The 15,975-nt window shown below is 43.1% G+C and overlaps 1 protein-coding gene across 1 annotated transcript in view; it reads right to left on the reverse strand.

Moving 5' to 3' along the window:
- Positions 1-439: 439 nt before the first annotated feature.
- The window catches only part of LOC136874686 (general odorant-binding protein 19d), a 51,229-nt gene continuing 35,693 nt past the window's right edge, over positions 440-15,975 (reverse strand). Inside the window, exons 4-5 of the mRNA XM_067148326.2 lie at positions 15,244-15,406; positions 440-601 (exon numbers count right to left, since the gene is read on the reverse strand). Coding sequence (XP_067004427.2) covers positions 522-601; positions 15,244-15,406 — 243 coding nt within the window. The 3' untranslated portion in view covers positions 440-521. The remainder of the gene's footprint in view (positions 602-15,243; positions 15,407-15,975) is intronic.

Raw genomic sequence — 15,975 nt, forward strand, 5'->3', positions numbered from 1 at the left:
AGTTTCCAACGTCAGTACTACCACATGGGATACTAGAGGCCGTCCCAACGCGAAATCACGCCAACTACTTAGTGTAGGCCTCGATCAAAACACAAGACACGGGACAGGGAAGCGATGGAATATGAGCAAAACCAAAGGTTAAGAGAACCTCAACAGAGGGTGGATCCAGGGGAATAGGATAGAGCAGTTTATGAGAAATACCATGAAACACCATAAATAGTTTAAACGACATAAAATTTAATAAATGAAGAACAATAAAAAGGCGAGTAACACCCATAAAATTAATCCAACGATACGAGCTGTTACCTTGGAAAACCCAGAAAGTTGACTTCATTTCATTATAACAGCGATCTTTGGAACGACTCCCATTAAGATCGGCTGTTAATACTGTAAAAGGCAAAGACTAAAGCAAGGAAATGCAAGAAGGAATGTGCAAACTAAACTTGCATGAATTTTATTTACTACTTATTTTATAGACGTTATACATAATAATAATAATATAACTACATAAACATATTAAACTATGCCTTTAGATTCTCCGTCACGCAGTGCTGAATTTGTGCAGCCGCATCGCAGCCATCCGCAGCTTTGTTGGCGAGAACTGTGGGTCAGACAGGAAGTGATTAGCGTACATACTTACATACATACATACATACATACATACATACAATAGTATTCAGTGTCAACATTTAATATTTACTCTTCACCTCCACATTGCACTTGAAATAAACTTTTAGTATATTAGGTAGTTTCGTACATATAGTACATGCCGGAGAGTTGTTAAGTCATCATCATCATCAATGTCTAAGCAACAAACGTTCTCTGTCCTCAAATCCCGTTTCATTTCATAGCAGAAACCATAATGAAGATTCTGAAGCCAAGTCTTGAAGGAATTCCTTCCTCGGTCGTCCGCGGTATTTCTTCCTCGTGAATTTCCCTTCCAGCATATTGGTAAGAAATGTATTAAGTCACAAGATGTAGCCAGTGAATTTAGCTCGTTTTCTCTGTATCGTTAACATCAATTCTCCCTTCCCTTTAGTTTGTTCTCTTTTCAATTCATTTCATCCGTAGCATTCGTCTGAAGACCCAGGTCTCAGATGCTTTAAGTTTTTTTCCAATCTTGATCTCTGATTGTCCAAGATTCTCCCAAGATTCACACAATGGCACACTCCAATCAAGATCACAAATGTTCTGCTGATTGTAAAATCTAAATTTGCAGTAAACAAAATTTTCTCTTATTACTAATCGCCTGTTTGGGAAGCGTTATTCGCCTTTTGATCTCTTGGTGCACCTGCAGTCATTGGTGATTAGACTTCCTAGGTAAGAAGAACTGGTGATTTGTTCCACTACATTGTCAGTAATCTTGATGTTGGTACGAATTCGTTCAGGATGTTTACTGACAACTAACGCCTTGGTCTTCTTAACATTAATGTTTAAGGGTGAATCTGACAATGCTGATAAAAATATATTTATCATCTTCAACAACTCTTTCTTAGAGTCTGCTACAATTGCTATGACATCTGCAGATCGAATGAACTGGATATAGCGCACATTTATTTTAACTTATTTTTTATTTGCGTTAAACTTCTTTATGGCTTCTTCTTGCTATTTAAGCAGTGACAATGTTCTCAAAACCGAAATATTCTTCAAGTTTCAAATCAGGAGAGAAACGTAAGCACGTAACTCTGACCAGCAACCAGAAACTGGAAATCATCAAACGCCTGGAGAAAGGTGAGAATAGAAATATTTTGTTGAATGAATTTAATACTGGCTCGTCAAACATTTATGACAAAAAAATATTTTACTGAAAAACGCCGTGTTACAGCTGTTTTCGCTGTACGCCTTAACCTATATCGTAGTAAGAGGTACCGCCCGATAGTCCAGCATTTTCGGTAATCCGGCACCGGGCCGGTCCCGAACGTGCCGGACTATCGGACTTCTACTGTAGCTAAATATTCCCTACAACTAGCTAAACGTGCCCTACCAACTAGCTAAATAAGCCCTAACAATTAGCTAAATATACCCTAAAACTAGCTTAATTATGCTCTAACAACTACTTCGTAGCTAAATATGCCCTCAGATAAAGGCAAAATATGACTTTAATCTTTTAATGACAGCTAGTTAGTATTACGGTATTACTAGAATTGAAAGTGTCAAAAAGCGATACGTGATAATACAGCAGACACAAACTGACAGAGCTGCAGTAGGTACGTTAAAACGTTATACATTCATTCAGTATAGTAGCACTGGGGTGCAGTTCTCATGTTTTACTAAGAAAAGAAAAGAAAAGAAAAGAAAAGAAAATCACCGAGCTCAATAGCTGCAGTCGCTTAAGTGCGGCCAGTATCCAGTATTCGGGAGACAGTAGGTTCGAACTCCATTGTCGGCACCCCTGAAGATGGTTTTCCGTGGTCTCCCATTTTCACACCAGGAAAATGCTGGGGCTGTACCTTAATTAAGGCTACGGCCAGTTCCTTCGCACTCCTAGCCCTTTCCTGTCCCATCGTCGCCGTAAAACCTATCTGTGTCGGTGCGACGTAAAGCAAGTAGCCAAAAAGAAAAAAAATAACCTCAACCTGTTTCCAGTCATTCGAGCGGTCAGGAATGGAATGAATGAAGCCGCATCTTGAGGCAAGGATAGAAATTGTGCCGGCTGCCGTAGCCTGTCGCACTCCTCTGGGGCAATAATTAATGACTCACAGATGAAATGAAATTATATTGGAGAGTGTTGCTGGAACGAAATATGACAGGGAAAACCCATTCCGCATTCGCTTTGTCCAGTACAAATCTCACATGGAGTGACTGGGATTTGAACCACCGAATCCAGCGGTCACAGCCCAGCGCGCTGCCGCCTGAGCCACGGAGGATCTATGTTTTACTAAAACTTAACCAAATATGAAGTCTTAGCATGCTTTTGGTATCTGTCGGCGTACGTCCGTACAGCATCTATTTCTCGAAATCATGTCCTCTATACATGCTACCTATCTCTTCGGGAAAAGAAAGGAAACACATCTACTATAGTATTTTGAAATCCTCGACGCAGATAATATGCACGTTCTTAAAAGCGATGCCTCGTTTTAAACAAAGATGCTCAAAATTTAACCAAATATCACTAATGACCAAATATGACCAATGCAAAAAAGAAAAGGCCGAAATATGCATTTATAATAAAATACACAACCTGTTTGCAGTCATTCGACCGGTCAGGAATGGAATGAATGAAGCCCCATCTAGTGGCAAGGAACTGTATCGTCTGCCGTAGCCTGCCGCACTCCACTGGGGCAATGATTAATGATTGACAAATGAAATGAATTTCTATTAGAGAGTGTTGCTGGAATGAAATATGACAGCGAAAACCGGAGTACAAGGAGAAAAACCTGCTCCACCTCCGCTTTGTCCAGTACAAGTCTCACGTGGAGTGACCGGGATTTGAACCACGGAACCCAGCGGTGAGAGGCCGGCGAACTGCCGTCTGAGCCACGCAGGCTTGCTGAAATATGCATTTATATGCAACATAAAATTGCTTTAAACGGGGTGAGCTGCCCATCATTCACAGTTATATTTTAGGTTTCGGGTAAAATGACTTCAGGAACAAAACTTTTCCTTAATATCCGAATCTTAACATGTTGAAGGTGAGCAAGTGTTTGACAAAGACAGAATACGATAAATGTATCTTAGAATTTGTATTTATACTCACAATAGTGCCAATGGCTTCTTGTCTGAATGGTCAGCGTATTGACCATCGATTCGGAGGGCCCTGAGTTCAATGCCCGCCGAGGACAGGATTTTAATCGCGGGTGTTTAATTCCTCTATTCTGAAGACTGGGTGTTTCTGTTAGCCTTAATGCACTTATCTTCATATACACACACGAAACACCACACTACTAACCACCACAGAAATGAGCAATAGTGAATACGTCCTTCTAGTGGGGTTGACGTCAGGAAGGGTATCCGACAGTAAAACTGGGCTAAACCATTATCAAGTGTTGACCCCAATAAAGTGAGAAAAAGGCCAGCAAGGAGAAGTTACAGTGGCACAATGTTCTATTCTGTATAAATATTTAATCTATAAACGTAGTGAAATTGTATAGCATATCCCAAGCACATCAACGCAAGCATAGATGAGTATCAAAGTGAAGGCAATATAACATCACGCATAAGACAGAGGTGGGTCCAGGAGAGTGACATACGGAGATATGACGATCAGACTGTGGCTCTCACATCTCTTGTCAAAACACACACACTCTCACTGCAATGACCTTTGGCTCAAATGGCGCGAGTTTGATTCCGGGCCAAGACGGAGATTTTAAACTTAATTGGTTAATTCCTATGGCTCGATGAATAGGTGTATGTGTATGTGTGCCATCTTTAACATTAGAATTGTGTTCACCTCAAGTATGTACCCTAAGGTCGTTCCGTCATATTCATTAACAATTAGTAATAAATTCATATAAAATGGCTCATTAAGATGTATAAGAAAATACAGATAGAAGCTGACTGAGACGAACATACACGAGACATATACTTAAAAAAACAGGCCTCTTTTTCCCTTTAGCCTTTTCGATACCCATTCTTTCCTCTCCTCCCATCCCTCACACCCTAACTCCCCTAACCCTAAATTTTGTAGTCTTTTTTGCACTTATTCACCCAGTATCCTTTGTTCTCCCTACTTTTCTGAAATCTATACACGTCTTGTATTAATTCCCGTCCCGTCCCTTCTAATCATATTCAATACTTCATCACCATCTTAGCTATTGTAACTTCCATCGATTCTTTACATATTAATCTAGCTCCTACATTCGCAGTACAGTCTTAAACACCCATCATAATCTTACTAAATTTCGCCACCACTTGGTTTAATTCCTTTCTGCCCTCCTCCAATCCCTATATTTTTACCCCAAATAACATTGTACCTTTTACCAGTGATTAGAATACCATTTTCTGAATTTTGTACTTTATACCCGATAATTTATTTTCTAATACCCCCACCATTCACACAACCTGCTACATTTGTTCTTGCTTTGCTTAACTACCTAATTACTTCCTGGGTTGTTATCTCCTCATCCAGTATCTGTATTCCTTCTTCTACACTACTACTTGTAGAAAGTGAAACACCAAGACCGTAAGCTGTGACACAATGCAATTTATTCCACACATTAGGGACATGACAAGACACAAATGAGTACAATTACAGAACTCTACATGCACGGTGACCGTGGAAATTCAGTACGGCGTAGTGCCACCACGCGCTGCAATCAGAGCCAATACACGTCGTGGCATGGAATCAAAGAGCGCCTGAATATGCTGCTGGGGAATACTCTGCCACGCGGTTTGTAGGCGCGTCCATAAATCATCAACAGTGGCTGCAGGAGGACCTGAAAGAACAAGGTGCCGACCGACCATATCCCAGACATGTTCAAGGGGTGACATATCCGGCGAACGGGAAGGCCAGGGAAGCAGTGGTATCCGTCGTTCTTCGCAGAAGGTTTGCACATTCCTCGCCACATGCGGCCGGGCATTGTCCTGCTGGAATATGGCATCTGGAACGGCCTGCAGGAGAGGCAGTGCTTCGGGCTGTAAAACCTCCCTGATGTAGCGGTAGCTGTTCAGATTGCCCTCAAGACGTAGGAGGCGAGATCACATGTTATAGGCAATTGCGCCCCAAACCATCACACTTGACTTGCCGCTTAACAATACAGTCTGCCCGATTGCGCTCACAACGGTGGCGTCTAACGCGTATGCGACCTTCACTGTAGGACAAGTTGAAGTGGGACTCGTCCGAAAACACTTCATTTTGCCACTCAGCACGCCAGTGTCGGTGTTCACGTGCCCATTGCAGTCTAAGGCGTTGGTGGTTGCTGGTCAATGGAAGTCGGCACAATGGCATGCGTGCCACCAGTCGGGCCCTCAGAAGACGGCGTCGAACCGTCGATGCAGACATCCCCACACCCGTTGCATTGCTCCAACGTCGAGCCAACACCCTGGACGAAGCTGTTCTGTCCGTTACGGCCAAGCGGACAAGATGGCGGTCATCTCGCGCTGTGGTCACACTGTGTCGTCCAGTACCCTGTCGGCGTGGTGTACGGTCCTCTTCTCTCCACTGGTTCCACATACGCCTCACTGTTGAAGCAGCGTATCCTTTACGAGCCGCAATGTCACGGAACAACAGACCCATCTCCCGGAGCCCTATCATTCTGCCCCGTTCGAACGCATCACTTGCTGATATTCCCTCCTGTGATGTCGGCGAGGCATAGTGGCACTGAAGTACACGTTTCCACTTCGTATGACGGCTCCGCACTGACTGAGCGTTGCGTAACACTGCCCTGGTCGGTCACACACAGAAGGGCACTGCTGGGCCTATGTGCACGCCATCTCTCTGCAAGTTAAATCACTTATTATGGTTCCACTGTTCTATACGTCCTCTGATTTTGGCGTGTTTCAGACCATTGGTTCTGAGTGTTTCACTTTCTACAAACAGCAGTGTAGTTCTCTTACGATAAATGTCTTGCCCATTTCCCCATGCCAGTTTTCTCCTCCTCCCAAAAAACCTCCCTTTAATTTGGCCCTCCTACATTGATCTTTCCATGATCCGTTATTACTAATTATTACACCTAAATACTCAATTTTTTCCCAGGTCTGATTTCTTCCTGCATTTTCCTGCGTCTTCCTTACATTTACTCTAACCGAACATCTTCTAATGTATTCAACAACCTCATCTAACCGTTTTGCAACCCACTTGCTGTTAGTGCCAAGATCAATAGATCGTCTGCAAATAGCAGGCCCGGTACCTCCAGCTTCCCTATGCAAGGACATTGTCACCTCTCTCCTCTTTGTGTCTCTAAAATATCAATTGTGAACAATAAAATTATTATCGGTGACAGCTTACAACCTTGTCTCACTCCCCTCTTCGACTCAATACACTTACTCATCCCTCACCCCCCCCTGTAATTTAATCATCACCAGTACTTTGTCCGACTCGTTGGCTGAACGGTCAGCGTACTGGCCTTCGGTTCAGAGGGTCCCGGGTTCGATTCCCGGCCGGGTCGGGGATTTTAACCTTAATTGGTTAATTCCAATGGCACGGGGGCTGTGTGTGTGTGTTGTCTTCATCATCATTTCATCGTCATCATGACACGCAGGTCACCTACGGGAGTCAAATAGAAAGACCTGCACCTGGCGAGCCGAACCTGTTCTGGGATATCCCGGCACTAAAAGCCATACGACATTTCATTTCACCAGTACTTTCTCATATATTCCTTCTATTGCCGCCCTCATTTCCTTCGACAGCCCTATCTCCCTTGGTCTTGTAAATAACGCCTCCCGACTCACTGCATCAAAGGCTTTCCCTTAATCAATCGCTGCTACATATAATCTCATCCCTGCTATCCTCACATACTTCAGCAATCAGGGTATCCAAAATCCACACATTGTCCACCGTGTTCCTTCATTTCCTAAACCTATTCTGATACTCCGATATCCTCCCATATTGCTCTGACCAATTTATAATCCTATTGGCTAAGATCCCTGTATACACCTTCGATAACGAGCCAAGGACTGTTATTCCTCTATAAATATTAGGATCACGTCTAACCCCTTTATTCTTATAAACTGGACATACTACCCCTTTTCTCCACTCACTAGGAAATTTCGCCGTTGCAAACAATTTAACTATCACCTTCAACATCGGTTCATTTGGTCCCACTTCCTTCTATACCCTGTTCGTAATAGCATTTACACCACCTGCTACATTTGTTCTTGCTTTGCTTAACACCCTAATTACTTCCTGGGTTGTTATCTCCTCATCCAGTATCTGTATTCCTTCTTCTAGTTTTCTTACGATATATGTATTGCCCATTTTCCCATGCCAGTTTTCTCCTGCTCCCAAAAGACCTCTGGAATATCCTACCCACTCATTTTCCCCTATATTGGTTTCCCTCTCCATTGGTCCCGTTCTCTTTATCTTATATATATAGATTCCCAAATACTCTCAAATCTCTTCTCTTTGCAATATCCGTTTAACCTTTCCGCTTCCACCTCTTTCCAGCCTTTTGTTCTCATTCAGTAACTTCCTGTAATGTCTTCTTAATTCACAATATTCCTCCCTCTTTTCTTCTTTTCCTCTCTTCTTAAACTCCGCTAGAGCTGTCATCACAATCCCTCGTTTTCTCCTACAGTCTACATCAAACCACCCCGTAACTCTGTTATTATTTCTCCCTTCTCTTTTCTTTACCACCCTCCATACTGGGAGTTCTATTAATTTTAAAACCTTATTCATGTCATTTCCTTCCAACGCCCTTTCAGTTTCTACCTTTAAAATATATCCCTTCTCTTTTAGCTCTAATCTCATTTTCTCTATTGTCGTATCATTCCAGATATACTTCCCTCCATCCTTCTTATACCTCACCGTTTTTCCTACCCCTCTCTTCTCTCATCGTCCCGCCTCTTAGTTTCATCTTAATGGGCATGTGTTCTGTTGCCTCACATTCTGCCACCTCAAAACTTGTCATTCTCCTTAACGCTGTCCCCATGCTTACCCCTATATCTACTATTTGATGTGATGTACGTCAGTTCTCCCTTACTATCTACCTTCGTCCACACGTTTAAAATATATACATTTTTTATAGAACATAACTCTAACAACCTTACTCCATAACTATTTATACCTTTGTCTTTACTCCTTCTGTACCCTCTCACTTCGTTATCATATATGCCATAATCTGGTACTCTATTGCTCACTCTTGCATTCGAATCCCCAATTAAAATCATTCCATCTTACACATACAACCCCTTAATTTTGTTTATTTCTTCAATCAGTTCCTCAAAAAAATTTCTTCGCATAAACAGAATCCTTAGGATGGTTATATAACAGATGTCTCCTTTGCATCACTTCCCATTTCATTTTAAACCACACCACCCCCTCTACCTCACTCTGTATCCTCTCTATCCTCCCCGATATCTCATTTTTATTGAAACTACTGTCCCGCCTGGTTTTCTTCCAATCTTCATCATTTTTTTCCTAATCACGTTCCTTATCACGTTCAATTTCTACCCCATTCCCTAGCCACGACTCCACTAAATCAGTTATCTCAAACTCCTTTACTAATTCCTCAATTTCTTTGTTCTCTAGCTTCCCCATCAACCCCTCAATTTTCCACAACCCTAACGTCATATCTAGTTATGTATTCCCTCAACCTCTCCCTCTCTGCTTCTGTGTTTCTCCACTTCCACCCCTACTTCTTGTCACTCTTCCTTGCAAGCCTTCCCCATCTCTCTCCTGTTCCTTTTCTTTCTTCTCTTCCTCCTCTCCTTTCTCCGTACCTGGGCATTTTTCACACCCCATAAATCTTTCAAACTTAAAGATCTTTCCTTATTTAGCGCCTGTGTGGTTTGGATCGTTACCCTGTCTCCTATTGTCTTCGTTCGCCCCATTCACTTCACTCTGTACCATTCGTGACCTACTTCTTCCTTCACTAACCTCTGCACTGTCCTGGTTAACCAAGGTATCTGCATTAACGACCACCACTGTTCAGCATTTCTCCACTTCCCAATTTTGGTGTGCTGTGGACTTCGCTCACTTCCGTAGTATCACTGTCCCCTATGTCATTGCTACTTCTCCTTGTGCCCTTTTTCACTTCTCCCTCTGCCGTCTGCTGTTGATGTTCTTCATCTAATTTCTTTAGCCGGCCCACCACCCATATATGTGACCACCTGCCGTCCCCAAAGACCAACTGCTGCCCTCTAATATATGCTTTAGGCCTTGCTTTTTGGCCTCCCTTAAATGCCTGTTCAAGATTCCGTTTTCCTTGATAGCTTCCCTGCTCATCTCCCTTCTTATCCACACTTTCTCGCCTTTTAAATTACTCGCGTTCCTAATCACATTGTCATCCATCAAAGTAGAAAATAATTTCACTCTGATGGGTCTCCTTCCCTTAACTTTCCCACACGGTGTACATCGTCAATATCAACTTCATTAAAGTTGATCTTCATCCTATTCTGAAATACTTCCACCACTTTATACACTAGTTCCACTTTAGTCTCCTTTTCCTCTTCTTGCTCACCTCTGTCACTAATCTCTTCGTCTCTCTCAGTTCTTGCTACAAACTTCTTACCTTCTGCTTCAATAGATCCAGCTCATATTTATTACACACTACCCCCTCCATTATCTTCCTCACATCTTCCTTAATGCTCAACTTTAGGTCCATAAACTCCTTAGATAACCCCAGAAACATTCCTCTTATTTGCTCCGTCTGACATGCCTCTCTTATCATTTCTCTTATCGCTTTGAACTCTTCCCATCCCACGGAACCGACTGGGCCTGGGCCAGGATTTACTTCCACTCCTCCTGTTATCAATAGCACAGCCACCACCGCCGCCACCATTAGGGTAGCCAAACCCCCCCCCCCCCCTTTTTTTCACCATTTACCTTCACTCTTCTCTCCTTTCTATTTTCCGTGTCACAGTGCCAACTCCAAATCGCTATCCTGTATTGTGCCAACGTATTGCCCATTGCTCCGCACTCAATTCAGCACATCCGCACTCCTTGTTGACTCAAAGACGGCTGTGTGGTCATCCATCCGTAACTTACGTCACTACCTGCGCGGTTCCTAGGTAACATTATCTGACCATCCATCCATACCTTACATCACTGCCTGCACGGTTCCTAGGTAACATTGTCTGGCCATCCATCCATACGTTACACGGTTCCTAGGTAACATTATCTGACCATCCATCCATACCTTACATCACTGCCTGCACGGTTCCTAGGTAACATTGTCTGGCCATCCATCCATACGTTACACGGTTCCTAGGTAACATTATCTGACCATCCATCCATACCTTACATCACTGCCTGCACGGCTGCTAGGTAACAATGTCTGACCATCCATCCATACCTTACATCACTGCCTGCACGGTTCCTAGGTAACATTGTCTGACCATCCATCCATACGTTACACGGTTCCTAGGTAATATTATCTGACCATCCATCCAAACCTTACATCACTGCCTGCACGGTTATTAGGTAACATTGTCTGACCATCCATCCACACCTTACATCACTGCCTGCACGGTTCCTAGGTAACATTGTCTGGCCATCCATCCATACTTTACACGGTACCTAGGTAACATTGTCTGACCATCCATCCATACCTTACACGGTTGCTAGGTAACATTGTCTGACCATCCATCCACACCTTACATCACTGCCTGCACGGTTCCTAGGTAACGTTGTCTGGCCATCCATCCATACTTTACACGGTTCCTAGGTAACATTGTCTGACCATCCATCCATACCTTACATCACTGCATGCACGGCTGCTAGGTAACATTGTCTAACCATCCATCCATACCTTACACGGTTCCTAGGTAACATTATCTGACCATCCATCCATACCTTACATCACTGCCTGCATGGCTGCTAGGTAACATTGTCTGACCATCCATCCATACCTTACACGGTTCCTAGGTAACATTGTCTGGCCATCCATCCATACCTTAGATCACTGCCTGCACGGTTCCTAGGTAACATTGTCTGACCATCCATCCATACCTTACACGGTTCCTAGGTAATATTATCTGGCCATCAATCCATACCTTACATCACTGCCTGCACGGTTGCTAGGTAACATTGTCTGGCCATCCATCCATACCTTACATCACTGCCTGCACGTTTGCTAGGTAACATTGTCTGGCCATCCATCCATACCTTACATCACTGCCTGCACGGTTCCTAGGTAACATTGTCTGGCCATCCATCCATACCTTACATCACTTCCTGCACGGTCCCTAGGTAACATTGTCTGCCCATCCAACCATACCTTACATGACAGCCTGCACGGCTGCTAGGTAACATTGTCTGACCATCCATCCATACCTTACACGGTTCATAGGTAACATTGTCCGGCCATACATCCATACCTTACATCACTGCCTGCACGGTTCCTAGGTAACATTGTCTGGCCATACATCCATACCTTACATCACTGCCTGCACGATTGCTAGGTAACATTGTCTGGCCATCCATCCATACCTTACATCACTGCCTGCACCGTTCCAAGGTAACATTGTCTGGCCATCCATCCATACCTACATCACTGTCTGCACGGTTGCTAGGTAACATTGTCTGGTCATCCATCCATACCTTACATCACTGCCTGCACGGTTGCTAGGTAACATTGTCTGGCCATCCATCCATACCTTACATCGCTGCCTGCACGGTAGCTAGGTAACATTGTCTGGCCATCCATCCATACCTTACATCACTGTCTGCACGGTTGCTAGGTAACATTGTCTGGCTATCCATCCATACCTTACATCACTGTCTGCACGGTTGCTAGGTAACATTGTCTGGCCATCCATCCATACCTTACATCGCTGCCTGCACGGAGCTAGGTAACATTGTCTGGCTATCCATCCATACCTTACATCACTGCCAGCACGGTTCCTAGTAACATTGTCTGGCTATCCATCCATACCTTACATCACTGTCTGCACGGTTGCTAGGTAACATTGTCTGGCCATCCATCCATACCTTACATCACTGCCTGCACGGTTGCTAGGTAACATTGTCTGGCCATCCATCCATACCTTACATCGCTGCCTGCACGGTAGCTAGGTAACATTGTCTGGCCATCCATCCATACCTTACATCACTGCCTGCACGGTTGCTAGGTAACATTGTCTGGCCATCCATCCATACCTTACATCACTGCCTGCACGGTTCCTAGGTAACATTGTCTGACCATCCATCCATACCTTACATCACTGCCTGCACGGTTGCTAGGTAACATTGTCTGGCCATCCATCCATACCTTACACGGTTCCTAGGTACCATTGTCTGACCATCCATCCATACCTTACATCACTGCCTGCACGGTTGCTAGGTAACATTGTCTGGCCATCCATCCATACCTTACATCACTGCCTGCACGGTTGCTAGGTAACATTGTCTGACCATCCATCCATACCTTACACGGTTCCTAGGTACCATTGTCTGACCATCCATCCACACCTTACATCACTGCCTGCACGGTTGCTAGGTAACATTGTCTGGCCATCCATCCATACTTTACACGGTACCTAGGTAACATTGTCTGACCATCCATCCATACCTTACACGGTTCCTAGGTACCATTGTCTGACCATCCATCCATACCTTACATCACTGCCTGCACGGTTGCTAGGTAACATTTTCTGGCCATCTATCCATACCTTACATCACTGCCTGCACGGTTCCTAGGTAACATTGTCTGGCCATCCATCCATACCTTACATCACTGCCTGCACGCTTGCTAGGTAACATTGTCTGGCCATCCATCCATACCTTACATCACAGCCTGCACAGTTGCTAGTGTTACATACATTGTGTGACGCTGACTTTCGTAACCACAAATTTTCAGGTGAATCCCAGCCATAAGACAAATTTATGTTAAAATTCTGGACCGTTCTTTGCTCTGAGTGCGCACTTGGAATTTCGTGACTCCGTTGTCTGAGTCTACCAAGCAATATTATCACTCTTCCGAGCAGAAGGTGAATTAATTTTATTTTCCGATGCTACAAATTCCATGTTAATGTCAGCTGCTCACACACCGCTTTCTTATGTGGAATGCGTCGTGTGTTTCTTAACGTCCCCATGCTGGAAATACGCACAATTTGTAATCACCAACTTAATTGTTTTAATTCTATGTATAACCTTACGAAATGTCAACGTCAGAATCATGTACAAATTTAACCCTAAATGTTTTATATTCTTAAATGTACAATATATTTAAATTCTTAAGACAAACTTTGCCATTCTGAAACCTAGTTTACACGATACTCCCACGTGGCGCGTCCCAGGTGGTGGATAGGGGGGTCCTAACCGGCTTGCCGGCGGACTTGAGGGAAATAAAATACCTCTCGCGGACCAAACACACACCCGCTGTGGGTGGGGGAGGCAGACGAATAATACACCCACGGCATCCCCTGCCTGTCGTGAGAGGCGACTAAAAGGGGCGACCAAGGAATGATTGAATTAGAACCATGAAAATATTTTTGATTCGTACCATCACGGGGGGAACACCATGGGTCGCCTTTACTTGCGAGTAGTACCACTCTGTTAGGTACTGAATCGTTTTGTGATTCGTAGCAGTCAAGCGGGGTTCAGTCTGGGTTTCCAGTACCCGTGAGTCGTGCCCATGTGAGCAACAACACGGGTCTGGGCGTTGCCTGTGAGTTGTACCACTATATGAGCGGCACCGTGGGTCTGCGTTGTCGGTGATTAGTACCCACTATGTGAGGAACACCACGGGAATGCCGGCGTCCGTGATTAGTACACCTAGGTGAGGAACCTCATCGGTTTGCGTTGGCTGTGAGTGGCGCCATTTTGTGAGAAACACCATAGGTCAGCGTTACCTGTACGATGTACAATACTTGTGATTAGTACCGCAGCTGGAGAAATACCATGGTTCTACTTTACTCGCGACATGTACCATTCTGAGAGGCCTTAGACATGGATTTGGGATCCCTTTAGACATCAAGCATCCTCGATTCAGGATTGTGCTTCATGAGTGGGCCCTTGGTCAGTAATGAATTATCAATGATTTTTTAAAAATTGGATCCACTCCTTTTTTGTTTGCTCGGTTTTTTTTTTTTTTGGTTCATGTCCATCCATTCCTTCTTCATGGCGATTTTTTTAATTTTGGTCAGTGGATGATTTTGAATGTTTTGTTGTCATTTCATTTCGTACTATTAGGGGCCGATGACCTCGATGTTAGGCCCCTCTAAACAACAAGCATCATCATAATCAACAAAATCTAGTTCACCTGTTCCGAGATGGTATCCGACTGGTGTATTTCACCATTTAGAGCCGTATTTCTTATTGCTTGACATTTTTAGTCAAATTTTACCTAAGAGGTGGATGGAATAAGGGTGTCATAAAGAAGGAAGGAAGAATGAATACATGAAAAGAGATTGGTAAAAGTAATCCAGGTCACATTATGTGATAATCACCCTATGAAGCTTTTGCATTTTCCTTCCGTGAAGTATGAATCTAAGCAGTTCTTTATTTGTGCGTTTGAATAATTTATTTTTCCAAACTGTAACATTACGACTTCTAGCCTTTTTGTAAATTTCAGGATCCTTGAGTCACATAAAGTACTCGCGCGGGTGTTCTTTTGTAAATATATATATGGTCGTGAACAACGTCCTAATAGCTTTGAGATCGAGTCTGACAGGGGAGAAGATCACCTTTATGTATTTACTTACCGTGTGTTAGGCACTTTTCCACAATAGGCTCGCCTTTCATAAGTATGGACTCATTGCCCTCATATACACGTCCCCATATCTTCATAAGTTCCTCCTTGGAAGCAAGATCGTCCTTGTCTCCTTTAAGGACTCCTACCTTCTTGTAAATGCATCTCTGAAGACACTGCAACACACAAAATAACCTGGCTGATACTGCTGCAAGTGTAATGGACTAGTATAACTAGGAAACAATTCTCTAAACCCATGGGTAAATAGTGAAAATATCGAGCTAGATTACTGGGTGTTATTATTATTATTATTATTATTATTATTATTATTATTATTATTATTATTATTATTATTATTATTATTATTATTATTATTATTATTATTATTATTTCTTATGAAGTTATTTACATACATTCTTCTTCTTCTCCCTCTTATTATTATCTATGTAGCTATGTACGACAGGTTGTCAGTACGGACTTTATTTGGTATAAATCATAGTCGTATCATTTATTATTTGTGTGTTGTACGTTCTGTCTTGTGTAACGAAACATGTGAGGTTATGTCACGATACTTCTGCTATATGTATATTAACACGACTTTAAGTAATGTAAGAACACGTAATTAATAGTATATATTTATCATTACCTGCAAATATGATGTAGAAATTCAATGTAATGTTGTTCAACACAGGGTAATAGTTTAGGACAACGCACCTTCGTCACTCGAAGTTTTACAGAATGTTCT

This window comes from Anabrus simplex, chromosome 5 (genome assembly GCF_040414725.1).
Source record: "Anabrus simplex isolate iqAnaSimp1 chromosome 5, ASM4041472v1, whole genome shotgun sequence".
Classification (NCBI taxonomy): domain Eukaryota; kingdom Metazoa; phylum Arthropoda; class Insecta; order Orthoptera; family Tettigoniidae; genus Anabrus; species Anabrus simplex.